The sequence below is a fragment of the Salmo salar genome, chromosome ssa18 (assembly GCF_905237065.1).
Source record: "Salmo salar chromosome ssa18, Ssal_v3.1, whole genome shotgun sequence".
Taxonomy (NCBI): Eukaryota; Metazoa; Chordata; class Actinopteri; order Salmoniformes; family Salmonidae; genus Salmo; species Salmo salar.
In genome coordinates, this window is record NC_059459.1 from 25,474,655 (window position 1) to 25,494,879 (window position 20,225).

General features: G+C 43.9%; 1 protein-coding gene across 3 annotated transcripts in view; it reads right to left on the reverse strand.

Annotated features, from left to right (window-relative positions):
* The window catches only part of LOC106577124 (attractin-like protein 1), a 355,235-nt gene that overhangs the window by 215,308 nt on the left and 119,702 nt on the right, over positions 1-20,225 (reverse strand). For all 3 annotated transcript variants that reach the window (XM_014154875.2, XM_014154874.2, XM_014154877.2), the window contains 4 exons: positions 19,326-19,539; positions 18,145-18,333; positions 13,499-13,735; positions 11,244-11,381 (listed from right to left, as the gene is read on the reverse strand). In XM_014154875.2, coding sequence (XP_014010350.1) covers positions 11,244-11,381; positions 13,499-13,735; positions 18,145-18,333; positions 19,326-19,539 — 778 coding nt within the window. The remainder of the gene's footprint in view (positions 1-11,243; positions 11,382-13,498; positions 13,736-18,144; positions 18,334-19,325; positions 19,540-20,225) is intronic.

Consider the following 20,225-nt stretch of genomic DNA (forward strand, 5'->3'; position numbering starts at 1 on the left):
TATGCTCACTCAGCTGTGCCTCACAAGTAATACAACACATGATCTATTAGCAGTGTGATCATATACCTAACATGCTGAAATATAATTTCAAAGTGGTCTGAGAAGAACAACATTGGCATGTTAAATCAAGAGTAGCCAACATGCAGTGATAATGTATTGGGCCTATACCCTACTGCACAAACCTCATTGCTACAGAACTGTTTTTAATTGGTTAATGTTGCACAGGCGTTTTTTTTATGTCGCGAGCGGTAGATCTCAGCTTGCACTTAGATTCACAAAGGATCTTGGCTCAGAAAAGGTTGGTGACCACTGTCTTAGAGTGTGAGTCCCTATAGTGCAACACCGTGTGGTGTATGCTGGCATACAGGTAGCACTGGCTTCTAATGACATACACTGCCAGTCACTCTGCCAGTTCCTCTAGGACCCTCCTTTCGCTGAAGTTAAAATGTGTGGCTGAGTTCTAAAAATGAAAGGAACATCTGACATGGTATACAAAAGTGTCCTTGAGTTAGCTTTTGGGGGGGGGCAGAGGTACTGAAATAAGAAGGAATTGCAGAATCCATTGATGTGCAAAATGGTTAAGCCCCAATTTCATTTGAAGACTAACCCAGAGATTTTTCTGCCATTAAAATCCTTGGGCGGGCAGGGCAGCCCAAGGATTTTTCCGGGCCACTTAAGTCCAAAGTGAAAAAAAAGTATAATAAAGTATGTAGAAAAGGTATTGTACCTGTATATAAAACAATGATATAATCTTTGAGAATAACAATCACCAAAATAAAAAGCTAGACAGTCATGGAGAAATGAAAATTCCAAAAACAATCAATTTAGCAGTAATGATTTGCGCAAAATAACACAGTATTAGCCATGGCAAAATGCATAGAATTGCAAGAAATTTGCTTTAAAAAAACTTCAAAATGTTCTCCCAGCTCCATGGCAGAAACTGTATGTTGAATCACAAGAAATTATCGTTAGAACTGCAAACATTTCTCTCCGCTAGAATTGCAGGAAATGGGCTTAAAAACGCTAAAATGTCTCTACAACGCCAAAATGGGGCCTCTAAATTTCTCTCTAAAATGTGGCCGCCGCAACGGGTCGACCGTGCCCATTGCCACGCCCCCTGCCACGCCCACCACCTAAGCCACATATTGAACCATAAAAACCCCTGCTGTAACCATCTGGGAGGTCAGCGGTGTCTGCCCTTTTAAAACCAGCCATCGATTCAGGGCAGAGTATCCAGGTGAGTGGACTATCATAAATTGTTCAATTAAGCACTCCTTTCTAGCCTTCCAGGAATAGAGTTGAAGTTACCTGCTGGAAACTGATTTGTTTCTAACAAGGTGGAACAGTATCCTAATCCCTTATATGCTCCCTGGCTAGATCAATTACATTTATATTGGGTGTGCCTGCGTTCGGCTGCTCGTCCTTGCATTTAACATGGCATGTGTCACTGCTAGTTCTTTACCACATTAAAACCTGCCTTGATTGAGGATGCCTTGAAAACAGTATTGCATTGGGAGCCACTAAACTGCGATGCCTGGGAGGGAAGGGAGTTGATGTGAAAAAAACATCACAAAACACAAAAATAAGATGGAATTAAAAAAATAAAACTCTCCTCTAACCAGGGAGGAATTGAGGGAAGAATTGATATAAATCATATTTCCTCTTCCTTGTGCAAACCCCTGTGGACATTACAATTTCCCACCCCACTACATTCTGCATTTGTGCATAGAAACAGCAGATCTAATGCACAAACACTACAATAGTGTGTGTGTGTGTGTGTGGTTGTTATAGTTGTGTTACATAGTGACAAAAGTAGTGAGCTGGAATCTTGATCCTAGTACTTTGGTCGGCAAGTACATTTTTTTAATGGATGACCAAGATTTCATAGTAATACACTGACCAAAAATATAAACGCAACATGCAACAATTTCAATGATTTTACTGAGTTACAGTTCTTATAAGTAAATCAGTCCATTGAAATAAATGGATTAGGCCCTAATGTATGCATTTCACATGGCTGGGCAGTGGCGCAGCCATTGGTCGGCCTGGAAGGGCATAGGCCCACCCACTTGGGAGCCAGGCCCACCCACTTGGGAGCCAGGCCCAGGCAAGCAGAATTACTTTTCCCCCACAAAAGGGAATTATTACTGACAGAAATAATCCTCAGTTTCATCAGCTGTCCGGGTGGCTGGTCTCAGACAATCTCGCAGAAGCCGGATGTGGAGGTCCCAGGCTGGCGCGTGGTCTGCGATTGTGAGGCCGGTTGGACGTACTGCCAAATTCTCTAAAATGATGTTGGAGGCAGCTTATGGTAGAGAATTGAACATTCAATTCTCTGGCAGAAGCTCTGGTGGACATTCCTGCAGTCAACATGCCAATTGCAAACTGCCTCAAATCTTCAGACATCTGTAGCATTGTGTTGTATGACAAAACTGCACATGTTAAGAGTGGCCTTATTGTCCCCAGCACAAGGTGCACCTGTGTAATGATCGTGCTGTTTAATCAGCTTCTTGATATGCCACACCTGTCAGGTGGATGGATTATCTTGGCAAAGAAGAAATGCTCACTAACAGGGACGTTTTAGTGCGTATGGAAAATGTATTTTTATTTCAGCTCATAAAACACAGGACCAACACTTTATATGTTGAGTTTATATTTTTGTTCAGTATAGTTCAAATAAATGCACTTATTTTAATTGCTGATTTACTATTCACCTCACAAGATAAAAGCTAAAGCAACATAACTGCATTCCAAAAGGAGGAAAACATAACTGCACTGACCACTCTCACATAACTCTCTCTACCCCCGCTTATGTCCTCTCTACTCTCCCCAATCCCCTCCACCTCTTCCATTCAATGTCTATTTTAAATGGTGATGAGCTGACTCCTGGCTGCTACCCTTTATCCCAAAACCCTATTCTTTCCCCATTCCTTTTCCTCATAGGAATGGCTGAACAAACCAGAGGTAACTCATTTCTACTGCAGGAGATGTAGGAACCACCAGGCTGATATACCGCAGGCTAAAGAGTCTATAGGCTGAGACGTTTATACACCAGGGTGGAGGGATTTAATAATGCTGTGACAGGACAACGGCCCACTGAGACAGAGGTTGAACATGAATCTACTGGAGTCTAACACCACAGTACTGTTGAGGTGTCCAAAGCCATGCACGCAGGCATTAACATTATGGACTTTGATTTGAAGAGGTGTTGAAACAACGCTAATGTGCTAGTAGCATACGTATACCTGAGTACACGTATACCTGAGTACACAGTACACTGAGTACACGTATACCCGAGTACACGTATACCCGAGTACACGTATACCCGAGTACACGTATACCCGAGTACACACCACTGTTCAATCTGAGAAGGGTTCAGTCTGCTCAGAGTTCCTTCAGCACAGGAATGAGGTATTCAAGCTACTTCTACTAGCCAAGAGAACAGGTGAGACTTCCTGCCACCCCTGAAGTAAAAAGGCCTTTAAAGTCGGTCATTTCCACTTAATTTCAGACTTGATTTACCTTTACGAAAAATGTATCAACCCCTACAAAAATGTCCACTATTATAATCCACATAATAATGAATGACCTGTTGTAGGATTATTTTCCTGCTGTGAGCAGCACACTGTGATTTAGCATATAGTTCCTATATATATCAAATGTAACACACAGGTGATATGTTATCATAAACAAGCACACATGCCACTTCTTACACAAAACTCACCACACACACACAGGGAGACTTTTCCAAGTAGGTTCTTCAGTGTCTAGATAAAAAAAAACTAAAATAGACATCACAACCTCAATGTGTGGCTGTCCACCCACACGACCTTCCGGGCTCGGTTTGCAACCATAAGCACCTTAGAATCCATGAATTTCTACTGTGAGCGAGTAGGATTCTCCCCTGGACCTGAGGAGTGCTCTCAACAATATGTCTGGGTGGAATTACAGGTCTAGCTTACATCCAGATCCTCCTATGTGTTGGACGTAGCACTGATGGTAGTGTTGGCGTTTCCATTCCAGCTCTCCATCTAATTAAACATCTTCAACAGAAAGTTAGAAGCAGACAGGAGTGGTGCTAAATAGCAGCAACATCTTTCCTCACCCCCAGGATATATTTAGCATGTATACGTCTCTATAAAGCCCAGTTGTATCGGCTATAGCTATTTAATGCATAGCATGAACCCTTCTGAGAACTAATTATTTTCTGCTAAAGAGGGTTGGGTTCGGTCTTTCATCTTGCTTTGGTTAGATTGTGAGGAGTCTGCAGTTTCAGATAAAAGGGACTTGCTATTCTGGCCTTAATGATCTTGTAAGGTTAAGGGTTATGAAGGCAGGTAAAGGCTTGTGATCTCTGACATCTTGGTCTTGAATATACAGTGTAGAGCGGCAGAGTGAGTGACATGCAGGCCTACTCTCCACACTGTGTTAAACTTGACTTGGGGTTTAGTATGGTAGTGAGACACATAACTCCCACCACTCCACATTTCAGCTTGGCTCAGTAACAGGTGTGTTATCCTATAGCTGAACTTTAATGTACTTTTTAGGCAGTAGGTACCAGATCAGAGCCCTAAGAGTGTGTGTGTGTGCGCGCGCGCCTGTGGCCAGAAATAAGGCCTCTGAAGGGGGGATGACTGGATACCACTGAGGCTGCTGGGAAGGGTGTCCGACCGCCATGGGCCTTCTTGAATCAGGTACACACACACAGGGGCGGAAATCCCGGGGGGGACGGGGGGGACACGACCCCCCCATCCTGGGAAAAATATGATTTGTCCCCCCCAATATATCACTGAAACATAACTATGTCATTTAAATAATATTAATAATACGCAATGAAAGCAATTGTGCTGATTATAGACACTTAATAGCGCGTTTTTAAGTTTCAAAAGATTGCGACCGCCCTTTGCCTCATAATGGTTTGATCCACTGCCAGTTCCTTAGCTTGCTACGTAACTGCCGTGAGGTTCATCCAGTCAATCGCGCACACACACACTAGCTGAATATGCAGAGCTAGCGCGCAAATATTAACTATTAAGCTAGCTAGTACCTATTCCATTTATGTGGCGTCGTCAAAGATGGAATCAGCATGCAGATGATGTAAGTTAGTGCTTCAAAGTCCCTGTGATAAGGTTAGCGATAAACTGAAGTCCAAACTGAACAGAACTACACTCTCATCTACCATTGTCTTAAATATATTTAATGGTCTCGTTGCAAAAGCTAAATTGTCGCAAGGGAACTTTTATTTATTTATTTTATTTCTCCTTTATTTAACCCGGGTAGCAAAGATTATAGCAAACACCACTGAAACTGAATTGGTGCTCGCTAGCTTTGCAAATTCAGCTATTGTTGGAAGCCAGCCAATATGAAACAAACTATTAAAATTACAAAAGGTTGCAGCATATGTTGTGTAAATGGTGAACTCATACAGCTGTCAACTCTTGTCATTTTAATCCGTTTCACATTTGCTAGCTACCTTTTAGATTGAAGCCCATATAGAATGATTGAAGATGATAGAAGCCCATCTCCTACTGTAAATAACCTACACACTGTGTCTGTAGCCAGCCAGGTAGAAAAATGGCAGAAAAATAAAAGACGGACATCAGAGTATTTTTCAATACACCAAAACGCATAGTAAGAACCTAATATCTCATAGTAGCCTAATATCTCAGACTAGTTGATAAAATGTTCATAAGAAAGAAATGAAATTCTAATGGAAATGTTTCACAATGATGTCATTAGGCAGAGCAGGCAACAGATGGCACACAGACAGCAGAGTTGGGGACAGATATGCAGGGACAGACTGGCAGAGACAGGGAGTCTCAGGTAAGTTTGTTGAGTCTTTGTTTGGCAACATTATGAAAGGTTCTCAATTTTTTTGACTTGTAAAATAGGAACATAATTGGAAAATGCCATGGATACCCCCACTCTCAACTTAAACTGGTGACTGAACTAAGATTTGTTAAAGGACGGCAAACACCTTATTTCTTTGGTTCCTCAATATACATTTACCATATTACAATGTAGGTTATGTGTTACAGCACTACTTTTGGTGTCCTCCTCAGGAATTGCTCTTGAGAAAATTTCATGTAATTGTCCCCTCCAAAGTGGATATCAGATTTTCGCCCCTGCCACACACACACACACACACACACACACACACACACACACACACACCAGATTTGTACACAATGTAGGCATTAATACATACAGTTCTGGGTTTCCGTTAGCCAGTAATAGGGAGTAATAGTCTTCCGGGAGAAGAAGAAAAAAGGCTTTTAGCCTCTTCTGTTAAAAAAGTGTGGCACCGGACATTTCACAGGCAGAATTCATTGATGTAAATTCCAGTCAATGTAAATATATTTGACTGGTCATGCTTATTTTGCATAATTTAGTGGAATTAACTTGCCGCGTGTGTATATGTAGACCTATCTTATTTATCCTACGTGTAAAGCACACAGATACAACATCTGTCAGACAGCGCGAGAGCTGTTGCTACAGCTTCTCAAACAGCAAACGCATAGACAACGGAAGGCAGGCTTCATCAGCGCATCACACACCCCTTTGCAATGAGGCAGTATGCATTGAGAAAACATATACTTAAATTGTTGGAATCCTGAACGTTTTACTACATATTATGAGGCATGTTTTACCTTTGCTTCAAAGTAGCCTAGCCAAAATCAGACCATATCCGTGGAGGCAATTCTTTTATACTATATCAACTTTCTTTCATTGTCCAGTAGCCAAAGGCACAATCCTAGTTATATTAGCAACCCATGCTAGTTCTTGCATAGTAGATCTCCCCTCTCAAAATTTCAAAAGGATATTTTCATCTCTTACATGAAATAACTAGTTTTTGACAACTGTGTTTTCCTGCTAATTGCATTATGGGAAAAAACCTTAGCCTACTGCCTTGTCCACATTGCTGCGCTTATGTGAAATAATAGTTTATCAACATTTTAAGCTAAATGTTCTGATCTGTTGCATCAGCCTCATTGCTTTAAAAAAATAAAATGTATGTGGCCAAGGCCTACTGATTGTATGAATTTGGGATATATCGACCCACAGCTGTCCCAGAGTCTGTCTGGAATAGGCCATGTCTTTCTCCACAAGCAGACCAATAGAATAGGTCAACTTTTCTACTATGGGGATAGTAGATTGACATAGGCTAGTGATTTTGCTGTTCGTTACTCGTCTTGTTGGCTGAGCAAAAGTAAATGAACATCTCGCAGCCGGGCGCAACCAGGAGACCCATAATTGGCCCAGCGTCAGCCGGGTTAGGGGAGGATTTGGCCGGCAGGGATTTTCTTGTCCCATCGCGCACTAGCAACTCCTGTTGCGGGGCGCAATGCACGCTGACACGATCGCCAGGTGTACGGTGCTTCCTCCGACACATTGGTGCGGCTGGCTACCGGGTTAAGCGGGCGTTGTGTCAAGAATCTGTGCAGCTTGGCTGGGTTGTATTTCGGAGGACACACAGCTCTCGACCTTCGCCTCTCCCAAGTCCGTAAGGGAGTTGCAACGATGGGACAAGACTGTAACTACCAATTAGATATAATGACATTGGGAGAAAAAGGGGTAAAAAAATAAATAATAATAACTGAAGGACCGTACATCGTTGCATCTCAAATTGCATCTTCTGTTAATATGAATTACCATCATCTAATTGGGATTCCTGTCATTCTGAGCACCGTGGGTGAACGCCCTAACCAGGTTACACACCCAATGCAAATGGGTACAGTAAATTTCTCAAATGTCCGGTAAATTAAAATGCTGCCGGGTCAAATGTCCAGCACCACGCTTTCCTAATGGAAACCCTGATACAGTATGTATACTGACTCAAACATACAACCTATACACTTATATGCATTTTAAACACACTGTATATATCTGTTCACGCACACATAAACAAAACACACCAACACAGTGCTTACTGATGGGAGGTCAGTGGAGGAGGACACAGTGGGTGCCTAGTCAGTGGACTATTTCACAGAGGCACCAGAGCAACTACATCTCTGGAACAGCTGCAACTGTCTAATCCATCAGAATGGGTGAGCAGGAGGGAGGACAAAACCGCGTGCTGAGCTGAGGTCCTGATGACGGAGCCCACCCTCACCTCCCTCTGGTAGAGTATGTGTACACACACACACACACACACACACACACACACACACACACACACACACACACACACACACACACACACACACACACAGATAAAAGCTGTCCTGCTGTCTACTCCCTCCCTCTCACTGCAGGATACACATGAGCTGGCTGTTCATGGATTCACACACAACAGCATCCTCCCACACTGAACATGACAGACACCCATTTATACCCTGCCAAGGCACTGCCAGAGGGTGGGTGTGTGTGTGTGTGCGCGCACATGTGTATGTGACAGAGAGAGAAAAAGAGAGAGACCAAGAGAGTGGGAGAAAGAGAGCGGGAGAGAGTGAGAACCAAAACATCTAGAAAGGGTGTTAAAGTAGGCTGCTCCTGCCTTTATGAAAGGCAGTAAGACAACTCTGGTGGGACAATGAGACGTGAAAGGTTAGAGGGCAAGGTTACAGGGCAAGCAAACAACACAAAAGGAGTTTATGAATCCCCTCAGGAGGCATCGAGAGCACGAAACCACAAAAACAAATTCAGTGTTGGAGACCATTAAACAAACAAACAGTTTAAACAGGCAGAAAGAGAGAACGAGACACCAAGACAGACAGACAAAGCGAGAGAGAGAGAGACAGACAGACAGACAGACAGACAGACAGACAGACAGACAGACAGACAGACAGACAGACAGACAGACAAAGCGAGAGAGAGAGAGAGAGAGAGAGACAGACAGACAGACAGACAGACAAAGCGAGAGAGAGAGAGAGAGAGAGAGAGAGACAGATAAAGCGAGAGAGAGAGAGAGAGAGAGCGAGAGAGAGAGAGAGAGCGAGACAGACAAAGCGAGAGAGAGAGAGAGAGAGAGAGAGACAGAAAGCGAGAGAGAGAGAGACAGAAAGCGAGAGAGAGAGAGACAGAAAGCGAGAGAGACAGAAAGCGAGAGAGAGAGAGAGACAGAAAGCGAGAGAGAGAGAGAGAGAGAGAGACAGAAAGCGAGAGAGAGACAGACAAAGCGAGAGAGAGAGAGACAGACAGACAAAGCGAGAGAGAGAGAGACAAAGCGAGAGAGAGAGAGACAAAGCGAGAGAGAGAGAGAGAGACAAAGCGAGAGAGAGAGAGAGACAAAGCGAGAGAGAGAGAGAGAGACAAAGCGAGAGAGAGAGAGAGAGACAAAGCGAGAGAGAGAGAGAGAGAGACAAAGCAAGAGAGAGAGAGAGAGAGAGACAAAGCGAGAGAGAGAGACAAAGCGAGAGAGAGAGAGAGAGAGAGACAAAGCGAGAGAGAGAGAGAGAGAGAGAGAGAGACAGACAAAGCGAGAGAGAGACAGACAAAGCGAGAGAGAGACAGACAAAGCGAGAGAGAGACAGACAAAGCGAGAGAGAGACAGACAGGCAGGTTGGTCACATGTAAAGACAGGGTCTGATGGGGACTAGGTGGCTGAAGGGGCTCTACCAAGAGCCTATAATGGAATTCACCAGGCTAGCACAGCATGCCATATCCAAAAGCAATAAACAGCATTTTAATTGAACTCTGCAGTGCTGGCTTTATGCAAGGAGGAGAAAGAAAGAGAGAGAAACTGAAAGAACAACAACCATCAGCTTGCTGGGGCTCCCTGGATGACATTTGTGTGACTGTGTGCCTACAGTGCAGTTAGTGGGAAAAAAACACAAAGTCACACTTATTAAGCTGCCACTTGTCCAGACCAAAAATAATAAGTAAGCCAGCCAGAAGTTTTCAGAAGAGTGATACACAAGTACAAGTAGAGCTTTAAGGAGAAACAGATCAGTCATGGCTACCACAACAAGAGATCAAACGCTTACCATGGTACATCGCATCAACCAGGTTTACTGCAGCTCCCGCAACACCGGCTGTCTTACTTTCTTATGGTATTATAGCCAACAGAAAGTGACTGGTACGTTTTGGCCTTGTACAGTAAATTCCCTCATCATGCTCTATCAAATCACCTCTCCAACCCCTACACAACATGGCATGTCACAAGGCTGGTCTGTCTTTCAAAAGTCAGTTGACATGCACAGCCCACCACAGGCTAGTCTCTCCCTCTCAGTACTCCAAGCCCCAGAGAGAGGTCTCCTGCAGCGAGTCAAGCCAAGCTAGACTGGGCAGGGTCAAGCTGGACAGGGCAAGCAGACGGTTTCAGTGTCTTTACAAGGTGAACCTGTCAGTGATCGACTTGGAAGGCTATTCTCCTCACCACATAACGCATGTGAAAACACACACTCCTTCAAAACCCACACACGCGCACACACACATAGCCCCCTGTCACATTGTACAAGGTCAGCTGTTCATCGGTCATGGGGACACCAGACTGGGTAATCTCTCCTCCATCTCCCCCATCCTTCTATTCTCCATTCTTACAAGGGCAGCTCTGAGCTGCTCATATTTTAAACTTGATGACGGTCTCTCTCAATCTCTCCCTCTCCCGCTCGCTCTCCCCCCGTCTCTCCCCCCGTCTCTCAAGGATCAGATCAGTGACTTCAGGCCCATGTAAATCCATCTATTCTGTAAGACTGAGGAGTGAAACAGCCTCTATAGGCACAGTCCTCAGGAGTCAGCCTGGTACACAAGCAAAGGTGGTATGACGGACGGACGGACGGTAGTTAATAAATTGCATTTAATCATGACAGCGTTAGGGAGAGAGGGTGATGGAGGGAGGAGAGAGAGAGGAGGAGAGAGAGGGGAGCCGTCTATCAAACGTGCTCGCCGCCAGTCAACTCCAAGATATAAGAAAATGATTAAGAGGGATTTAATGTCATACGCCAAGCGGGGAAAACGCACATCTGTCAGCTGGAGAATTATGTTATTACACCTTCCTCTCTCTCACGCTCACTCACTCTTTCTCCTACTCTTTCTGTCTATCCCACTACCATAGTCTCCATTTCTCCAATCAGGGTTTCATAACAATCTTCACCACAGGACTGGACAGGGTTGACAGAAATGTGATTAAACACAGAGCTGCTGAAGCGCCTGTCTACTGCATCTTTCAACACAATCGTTTCTGGCTCAACTGTTGTTCAGACAGTCTGCTTCTTGGAGGACACACAGATCTCAGAGCCAAAACCTTTAAACACTGGCCCCTCCAGTCCACTCTGGTGCACTGCACCCATCACTGTACTTACCCTGGCACTTCCCGCCGTTAGTGGGGTCGCCATGGTAACCAGGCATGCAGGTCTGGCACTGCGGTCCGGTGGTCAAGTTCCTGCACTGCTCACAAGCACTGCCGTTCACACACGTACTGTGGCCGTTACACTGACAAGCTGGGGAAGAGGGAGGGAGAGAGAATCATGGATGTATAGCTTTAAGTGTGAGGAGGGGGATGTATAGGTTTAAGTGTGAGGAGGGGATGTATAGCTTTAAGTGTGAGGAGGGGGATGTATAGCTTTAAGTGTGAGGAGGGGGATGTATAGCTTTAAGTGTGTGGAGGGGGATGTATAGCTTTAAGTGTGAGGATGGGGATGTATAGCTTTAAGTGTGTGGAGGGGGATGTATAGCTTTAAGTGTGTGGAGGGGGATCTATAGCTTTAAGTGTGAGGAGGGGGATCTATAGCTTTAAGTGTGAGGAGGGGGATCTATAGCTTTAAGTGTGAGGAGGGGGGATGTATAGCTTTAAGTGTGAGGAGGGGGATGTATAGCTTTAAGTGTGAGGAGGGGGATGTATAGCTTTAAGTGTGAGGAGGGGGGATGTATAGCTTTAAGTGTGAGGAGGGGGATGTATAGCTTTAAGTGTGAGGAGGGGGATGTATAGCTTTAAGTGTGAGGAGGGGGATGTATAGCTTTAAGTGTGAGGAGGGGGGATGTATAGCTTTAAGTGTGAGGAGGGGGGATGTATAGCTTTAAGTGTGAGGAGGGGGATGTAGAGCTTTAAGTGTGAGGAGGGGGATGTATAGCTTTAAGTGTGAGGAGGGGGATGTATAGCTTTAAGTGTGAGGAGGGGGATGTATAGCTTTAAGTGTGTGGAGGGGGATGTATAGCTTTAAGTGTGAGGAGGGGGATGTATAGCTTTAAGTGTGAGGAGGGGGGATGTATAGCTTTAAGTGTGAGGAGGGGGATGTATAGCTTTAAGTGTGAGGAGGGGGATGTATAGCTTTAAGTGTGAGGAGGGGGATGTATAGCTTTAAGTGTGAGGAGGGGGATGTATAGCTTTAAGTGTGAGGAGGGGGATGTATAGCTTTAAGTGTGAGGAGGGGGATGTATAGCTTTAAGTGTGAGGAGGGGGATGTATAGCTTTAAGTGTGAGGAGGGGGATGTATAGCTTTAAGTGTGAGGAGGGGGATGTATAGCTTTAAGTGTGAGGAGGGGGATGTATAGCTTTAAGTGTGAGGAGGGGGATGTATAGCTTTAAGTGTGAGGAGGGGGATGTATAGCTTTAAGTGTGAGGAGGGGGATGTATAGCTTTAAGTGTGAGGAGGGGGATGTATAGCTTTAAGTGTGAGGAGGGGGGATGTATAGCTTTAAGTGTGAGGAGGGGGATGTATAGCTTTAAGTGTGAGGAGGGGGATGTATAGCTTTAAGTGTGTGGAGGGGGATGTATAGCTTTAAGTGTGAGGAGGGGGATGTATAGCTTTAAGTGTGAGGAGGGGGATGTATAGCTTTAAGTGTGAGGAGGGGGATGTATAGCTTTAAGTGTGAGGAGGGGGATGTATAGCTTTAAGTGTGAGGAGGGGGATGTATAGCTTTAAGTGTGAGGAGGGGGATGTATAGCTTTAAGTGTGAGGAGGGGGATGTATAGCTTTAAGTGTGAGGAGGGGGATGTATAGCTTTAAGTGTGAGGAGGGGGATGTATAGCTTTAAGTGTGAGGAGGGGGATGTATAGCTTTAAGTGTGAGGAGGGGGGATGTATAGCTTTAAGTGTGAGGAGGGGGATGTATAGCTTTAAGTGTGAGGAGGGGGATGTATAGCTTTAAGTGTGAGGAGGGGGATGTATAGCTTTAAGTGTGAGGAGGGGGGATGTATAGCTTTAAGTGTGAGGAGGGGGATGTATAGCTTTAAGTGTGAGGAGGGGGATGTATAGCTTTAAGTGTGAGGAGGGGGATGTATAGCTTTAAGTGTGAGGAGGGGGATGTATAGCTTTAAGTGTGAGGAGGGGGATGTATAGCTTTAAGTGTGAGGAGGGGATGTATAGCTTTAAGTGTGAGGAGGGGGATGTATAGCTTTAAGTGTGAGGAGGGGGATGTATAGCTTTAAGTGTGAGGAGGGGGATGTATAGCTTTAAGTGTGAGGAGGGGATGTATAGCTTTAAGTGTGAGGAGGGGATGTATAGCTTTAAGTGTGTGGAGGGCGTACTGTCTGTCTGTCTGTCTGTCTGTCTGTCTGTCTGTCTGTCTGTCTGTCTGTCTGTCTGTCTGTCTGTCTGTCTGTCTGTCTGTCGACTCACCAGGGCAGTGGATGTAGGCCCAGTCAAACCCTTTATCTCTGGGGCACAGACCGAGCTCCAGCACCATGTCTCTGTCCCTCTCCCTGTCTCTGGGCTGTCTGGAGGGGCTCTTCATGGGCCCGCGGTATGACCCCTCCATACACTGGCCCTTCCCTGTGTTAGTGGGGTCTCCACACCAGCCACACTCTGCCTGATCCAAACACTGGCCACACGTCCTCAGGCCCGAACAGTTCTGAGCTAGAAGAGAAAGAGAGAGAGAGAAATAGAGACCGAGACAGAGCAAGAGAGAGATTATTCAGACACATAGAAAAGTCCCTCATAGAATACTTGAGGGATAATATTCATCCGTAGTATAAATAACCACTGTTACATCCATCCACCACATAAATAAAGTAGACGTGTTGCTCATTACTTTATTCATTCTGTTGGCATTGGGAGGCTATACTCTCTAATACGGTCTTAGACAGCCACTGACTCTTACTGTAATTGCCAGAGGGTTCATTATTTAATGGATTAGAGGGTGGGTATAAATGTATTGGTTTTCATTTAGAGAGAAATTATTCCCACCTTTATGACAATGGGCAATGTTTTTGTTGCTTGAAATGTAGTGTTATTTCATAGTTTTGATGTCTTCACTATTATTCTACAATGTAGAAAATAGTCAAAATAAAGAAAACCCTTTGAATGAGAAGGTGTCCAAACTTTTGACTGGTACTGTATGTTATAATATGGCTTTTGTTTCCTGGATTGGCTTCCCCAGTGATTTTACCCATGCACAGCTAATGTGTGTATCTACAGACATGTAGTTAGTGACTCTGACAAACAGAGAAATCTTAACTGCCTGTCCTTGACGAAGCAGAGTTGGGACTAATACACTTCTAACTTCCTTGTCAACGTTTCATTTTTCTTGAGGACATATCCAGTAAAAAAAGTGCTTTGTGTTGCTTAAACTTTCCAATGGCTTGACCTTTTCTTTCCTAAATAAATGGAATTCCATAAATGTCGTCTCTATTGAGGATACATTGGTATTCATAAAATGTTACTGACATTCAAACGAAAGCTTCACTGGGAAATTAGAAAATACATATTTTACAGCATTCAACGCTTACAAAGAAAATCGCCATCCATAACTTCCTCTAATGGATTCAGAAGCCGAGGTAATCTTGGTGGGCTAGTTAAATTGGTTTTCATTCAGATCGTGTGAGAAGTTGGACTGGTCGATTGAACTTTAATTCATTGTTTTATTATTTTCCTTCTTTGAACTTGTTGTCGAGCATAAGAGGAAATAATGTGATTGTGATTCAATATTTATAGCCTGCTTATACTGTATAACAATAATACAATATAAATGTAAATGATTGACTCAGGTTTGGCCATCATGGAGTAGTTAAACAAGTCAACTGGTTGTGAGCTCAACAATATGAACAAATAGCTTTGAAACACAACTGAAGCAGGACACACAAGTTAACTCAAAAATAACCCCTATGAGATCAAAAGGTATGAGGAAGTTATCCAAGATGTTCCTTTCTATTGCCACGTGAGTTTTCCTGAATGAACGGTAGAATTAGAATTTTTGCCAGGAGATATGGTTTTGAACCGCTCCCATTTCCACAAGCCACAGATGTGTTCAGCTGAACTTTTCTCCCCAAAATCTGGGTTTCAGAGTCTGTCCCTGTTGCATTATTCAACCATACTGCTGATTCACTTCTAGGTTCTCGTCTTTTTCTCCAACTACAATCTTGTGCTTCATAATTAGAAACACAGAAGCTCTCCTCTCACCCGGCCTCAGAGCGGCAGTAGTGTTTACACAGGGTGTAAATATTGTCTTCCTAAGCGCCAATAGTTTTCTAGGCTTTCTAAAAGGGTTCTTGTACTTGGTTTCAAGTTCAAGCAAAAGTGCACCTCCAAGTAGCAAGAATCAAAAAGCAGAGTCACTCATTTCAAAAAGCATGAAGCTAGGTTTATCCATCCCAGAGACGATAGTTCAATAAGCAATCATATACACAACACTCTTTCACCATTCTGACTCCCATCTTCTTTATATTTCAGGAGGTTCATAGCCTGTCTTTTTCCACTTGTGTTGAGAACACTTTAAATTAAACATAACCCAGCCCAACCTCTGTCGATCACATAACAGAAGCCTAAAACACCTCAAAATATATTGTTCTCTCAAACAATGCTGGGGTTGTCTTAAGAACAGCGCGTCTTTAAATAACTGCTAATGACTTGTATCCTTCTCAATGACAGATCTGTAGCATCAGGATGGAGACTAGAGTGATGTACCATTGCTTTGCCAAAACGTGAGCCTGTTTCTATGTCCCATCAACAAATGATCTGATCTATGCAGAAACAGAGAGCTCCTTTTTATTTCTGGTCCTGCATAGTCAGCCGTTGAAGTGTCCTGCGGTAAGGAATGTTTTGGGTATTTTCAAGTCCTTCAGTCGCGCACCTGATTCCCTTTATATTCAAGCTGGTCTGTAGCGCCCTGTATGAGCTCAAAGCACACGGGGACGATGGTTGATTGCTTAATGAACATATGCAGGTGTTGGACAGGTTAATGCTGCTGGACGGTGTTCCAGGCAGATGGATGGGGATGGTGAATCACTCAGATGCAAAGAACTGCCACTGCCCTCATTCGATGCCAAAGTGCCTTTGTGTGTGCGTGCGAGAGCGTGTGTAGGAGGTAAGCTGAACCTAACTAAGGAGAACAGGGGCCTGGCTGAGTTCAAATTACCTGCTGAAATGTGACCTTAAAATGGGAAGAAAGCCCATTTCCAGGAACAGCAGCAGAATCACCTTGTGTTTAGGGGGACATTCTTTCAGGAGCACAGCCAGATTGGAGTTGCTGACCTCCCCTGGCCTTTCGAGATAAATACATCCTGTGGCTAGTACGCCAAATAGTGAATCTTGTTTCCTGTTTCTCGCAATATCCCCTCCAAACCAAAACACAAGAAATCATCTATCTAAAAAAAAAAACACAGAAAGTTACTGTGGATAGAGAAAAGGCAAAGTTGATGGGAGAACCTTGGAAAGGCTTTTCAGCTGAAGAGAACGGGCAAAGAACCACACTATCCTGCAGCTCATTGGCAATGGAGTCAAATAATAATTGAGTTTTGTATATTTGCTCTCTCCCTACAAAAACCGGCAACATACTAAACTTGATAAAATAATCCTAGGGCGAACCATGACATTTCTTTAAATGAACATGTTGAAAACAAAAATACATTAGCACAATGCCGCACTGTGTTTGGCTGTAACAGTATATTTATTCATCTCCGCGTTCTGAAGTACAAAAGCATGATATGGGCTTAGCGTACACAACGACGCTACAACCCATTTACATGTTGATTGGCTCCATATCGTCAGGCTTCCGAGAGTTGCATTACTCTGGAGGACAATAAAAACAATAGAACAAATTTGCCTAATTACATTCCCCAAAGCTCAGAACCGATATGTAGAGTATTTAGTGTGAGAAATGTCAGGCCATAAAATGAATACTCTACAAGCACACTGACCATGATATATATTCCATGTGTAACTCTGTGTTGTTGTATGTGTCGAATTGCTATGCTTCATCTTGGCCAGGTCGCAGTTGCCTACCTGGTTAAATAAAGGTGAAATAAATAAATAAATAAGAGTAGCTGAACGGTAATGACTTCAGACTCCCCTGGCGACGGCACTGAGTACAACAATGACATGCACTGTGAATACTGTCGCTGACGTGGTATAATGCGGGGGTGTTCAGGCATATTGTGACCATGATGAAATGTGGTGAAACAGAGGAGGTCCTCAGACGGTACACCGCAAGTTACTTGTTGCATTTGACTAGAAGAACAGACACACAAAAAGTTACTATTGGTACCAACATCTGCTTGACGTGACTTTCCAAAATAGCAATTGTGTAAAACACACACTGTTAATGCCATAACAAAGTCTGGGGATTGTCAGACATAAAAGGATCTATATATATCATGAGAAAGTTAAAATCCCAGAACCAATCGAACATCTGAGACCTTTAACGGAGGGCTTTTAGCTCAAAGAAAACACAAACTTGAAAACAGGTATTTTTCATTTGAGTTGGATAAACGTCAATACGTTATTGATTTTCCCGTAGTACCCACGGCAGTACCTACAGTGCATACACCTAAGAGTCTAGGGAAGTGGAAGCACCTGACTGACTGTGGAGCAGAACGAGTCCACAAACATTTGATCTCTCTGAGCTACATTAACCCTGAAGGATTCACTACTAACAAACAGGAACTCAGCTGAATATGGAGTGGGACAGAACGCGAGCCCGAGAGAGAGGTATAAGGTACTGAAATAAACAATTCAATCCATCAACCTATCAATTATACTCTAAAAAGTTTTCTACCAACAGCATTATTGTTGACCAGAATAATGCTGTCACTTGCATTAGTGTCAATAGTAGTGGTACGATGACAAGAATTTGTTTAGAGTGATTGTTTGCAATAATCCATTTGCACATATTTCTTTTGGAGGTTGTGTTGAACACACACACACACACACACACCACACACACACACACACACACACACACACACACACACACACACACACACACACACACACACACACACAGTGGATGCTGGACAGTTTGACTCATCCAGTTTGACTGGTATACTCACAGGCGCAGTCTCCAGTCTGCCACTCCAGACACTGTCCGTAGGGGAAGGAGATGACGTAGGCGTTGGAGTCCACACATCGCTGGGTGCTGCTGCACCACATACACTCCATGGCCTGGCTGGTGCAGTTGGCACAGGTGGTGCGCAGTGAGCAAGGCGTCTTACATGGACGGGCACTCTGGTTGGGGCTCACTGTAGACAGGAGAAAATAAGGTAAGAATTAAATCATGTCTGTCCAGTGCACAGCCTGAAAGTAGTGCTGAAAATCAGCTGCAGTGTTTAAAGCAGACATTTCCTCTCTACCTTGGACAGACTATTTTTACAGCAGGTATACACATAACCATTCATTAAGTAAGTCATTTAACTCAAGAGTAGACGGTAACCAAGAGTAATTTCCTCCCTCAGTCTACCTCCATCATTTGAGCTGAGTTAGGACAGGCAAATTATTTCAGAGTGGGAGACACCCCCGCGAGAGAGGAAGCAGAAAGGTAATGAGAAACTGCAGGATGCCTTTGGTTACCCATTCTCCCCTCTACTCTATGTCGGTACAAAGTGGAGCTATGGGAGGGATGGCTGCCAAAACCGAACATTTAAGGATTCATTTGCTTGGGCTCCCCAGCTATTCTGGGCTCTTAAATCAGTTCTAGAATGGTTCAGTGGGGCTAAAAGCAAACAGGAAAAGACCGTGAGTCCAATGAGCCTGTTGTTTCCAGTTTCCTTGCATGTGTGTTTGTGTGAGTAGGACAGGTCGGTCACTGAAGAGCCATGATGGGGAGAAAGGTCAGCTACTGTCAAACAGTCCAGGCTGTGATCTTCTCCAGTTGTACCACTACTCTTCCTAAAACAATACAGTATCTCTCCACATACAATCTGTCCCCTTTTAAATTCACTAGACTAGTGAATTCTGCCCCTTGTCACTGATGATGGCAACACAGCGGGTTTCTGGATGTAAACTTTTCTGTGCCACTCCAACGGATCTCTAATTCAATAGTGTCTGATTGAGCTTTAGAATGATCACATACTAGCAACTGCTGAATGGATCAATCACATGTTCAAGAGAGGCTTCTTAGAATTCACAAGGGTTGCAGGTGTCTTTGAGAATGAGTCTATATTTAGTTGTTCAAATCATCCCCACCTCAATTATTCTCCAGCTCCCCTTCCCTCTACCTCCCTCCCTCTCTCACCGACTGGTTTTTCACAGATGAGTCCGTCGGTGGTGGCGGTGCAGGGGTTGGCCTTGAGCCCTGCCACCTCTGCCCTCTCCAGGTAGGCACAGAAGCCTGAGTCGCTGGGCTCTCCAGTCAGCCACTGCAGAGAGGAGTTGGTGAAGGGAGACATGTCCTCCCAGCCCCAGTACGAGATGTTGATCTTTCTCAGGCCCACCCACGGAGCTATCTTCTACAGGACACAGAAAGGGGAGAAAAAGAGGTAGAGAGGGAGAAAAAAGGAGGTAGAGAGAGGGAGAAAAAGAGGTAGAGGGAGAAAAAGAGGTAGAGGGTGGGAGAGAGAGAGAGAAAAAGAGGTAGAGGGAGGGAGAGAGAGGGAGAAAAAGAGAAAGACGAGAAGGAGATTGGGAGAGAAAGAAGAGAGAGAGGTTAAGGATGGAGAGCCTGGAATCTAAGCTAAGAATTCTGTCCATTCTCCATACCATGTTGAGGGCCAGTCAGTATGAAAACATGTTATTCATTTCCCAACATACAGTACATCATATATATTTGATCAAAGTAATGTTTAAATGAAACCTTAAATCAAACCGTTGGGCAAATTGCTATAATTACAGTGAAAATGCCGACCTCAGCCAACACTAACCCATAAAACCAAGATAGGCCAGAGTCATTAAACTAAGGTACTTATTAGACTTTTACAAATGTCTGTGTGTGAGTTATTTCATAATTGGCAATAATGTCTCAAAAGTTTTAACTGTAATAAATTGTTAATTAGCCGGCAACACCTGCTATGATCTATCACACAGTGAACATTTACAAGAGTAGAACACTTGAGTAATCGATGGAGAACGCCAGGATTCAAATCCTGAAAAAAACTTGTTGCTGTACTCTGAAAATGCACTTTAATTCAAATCCCCT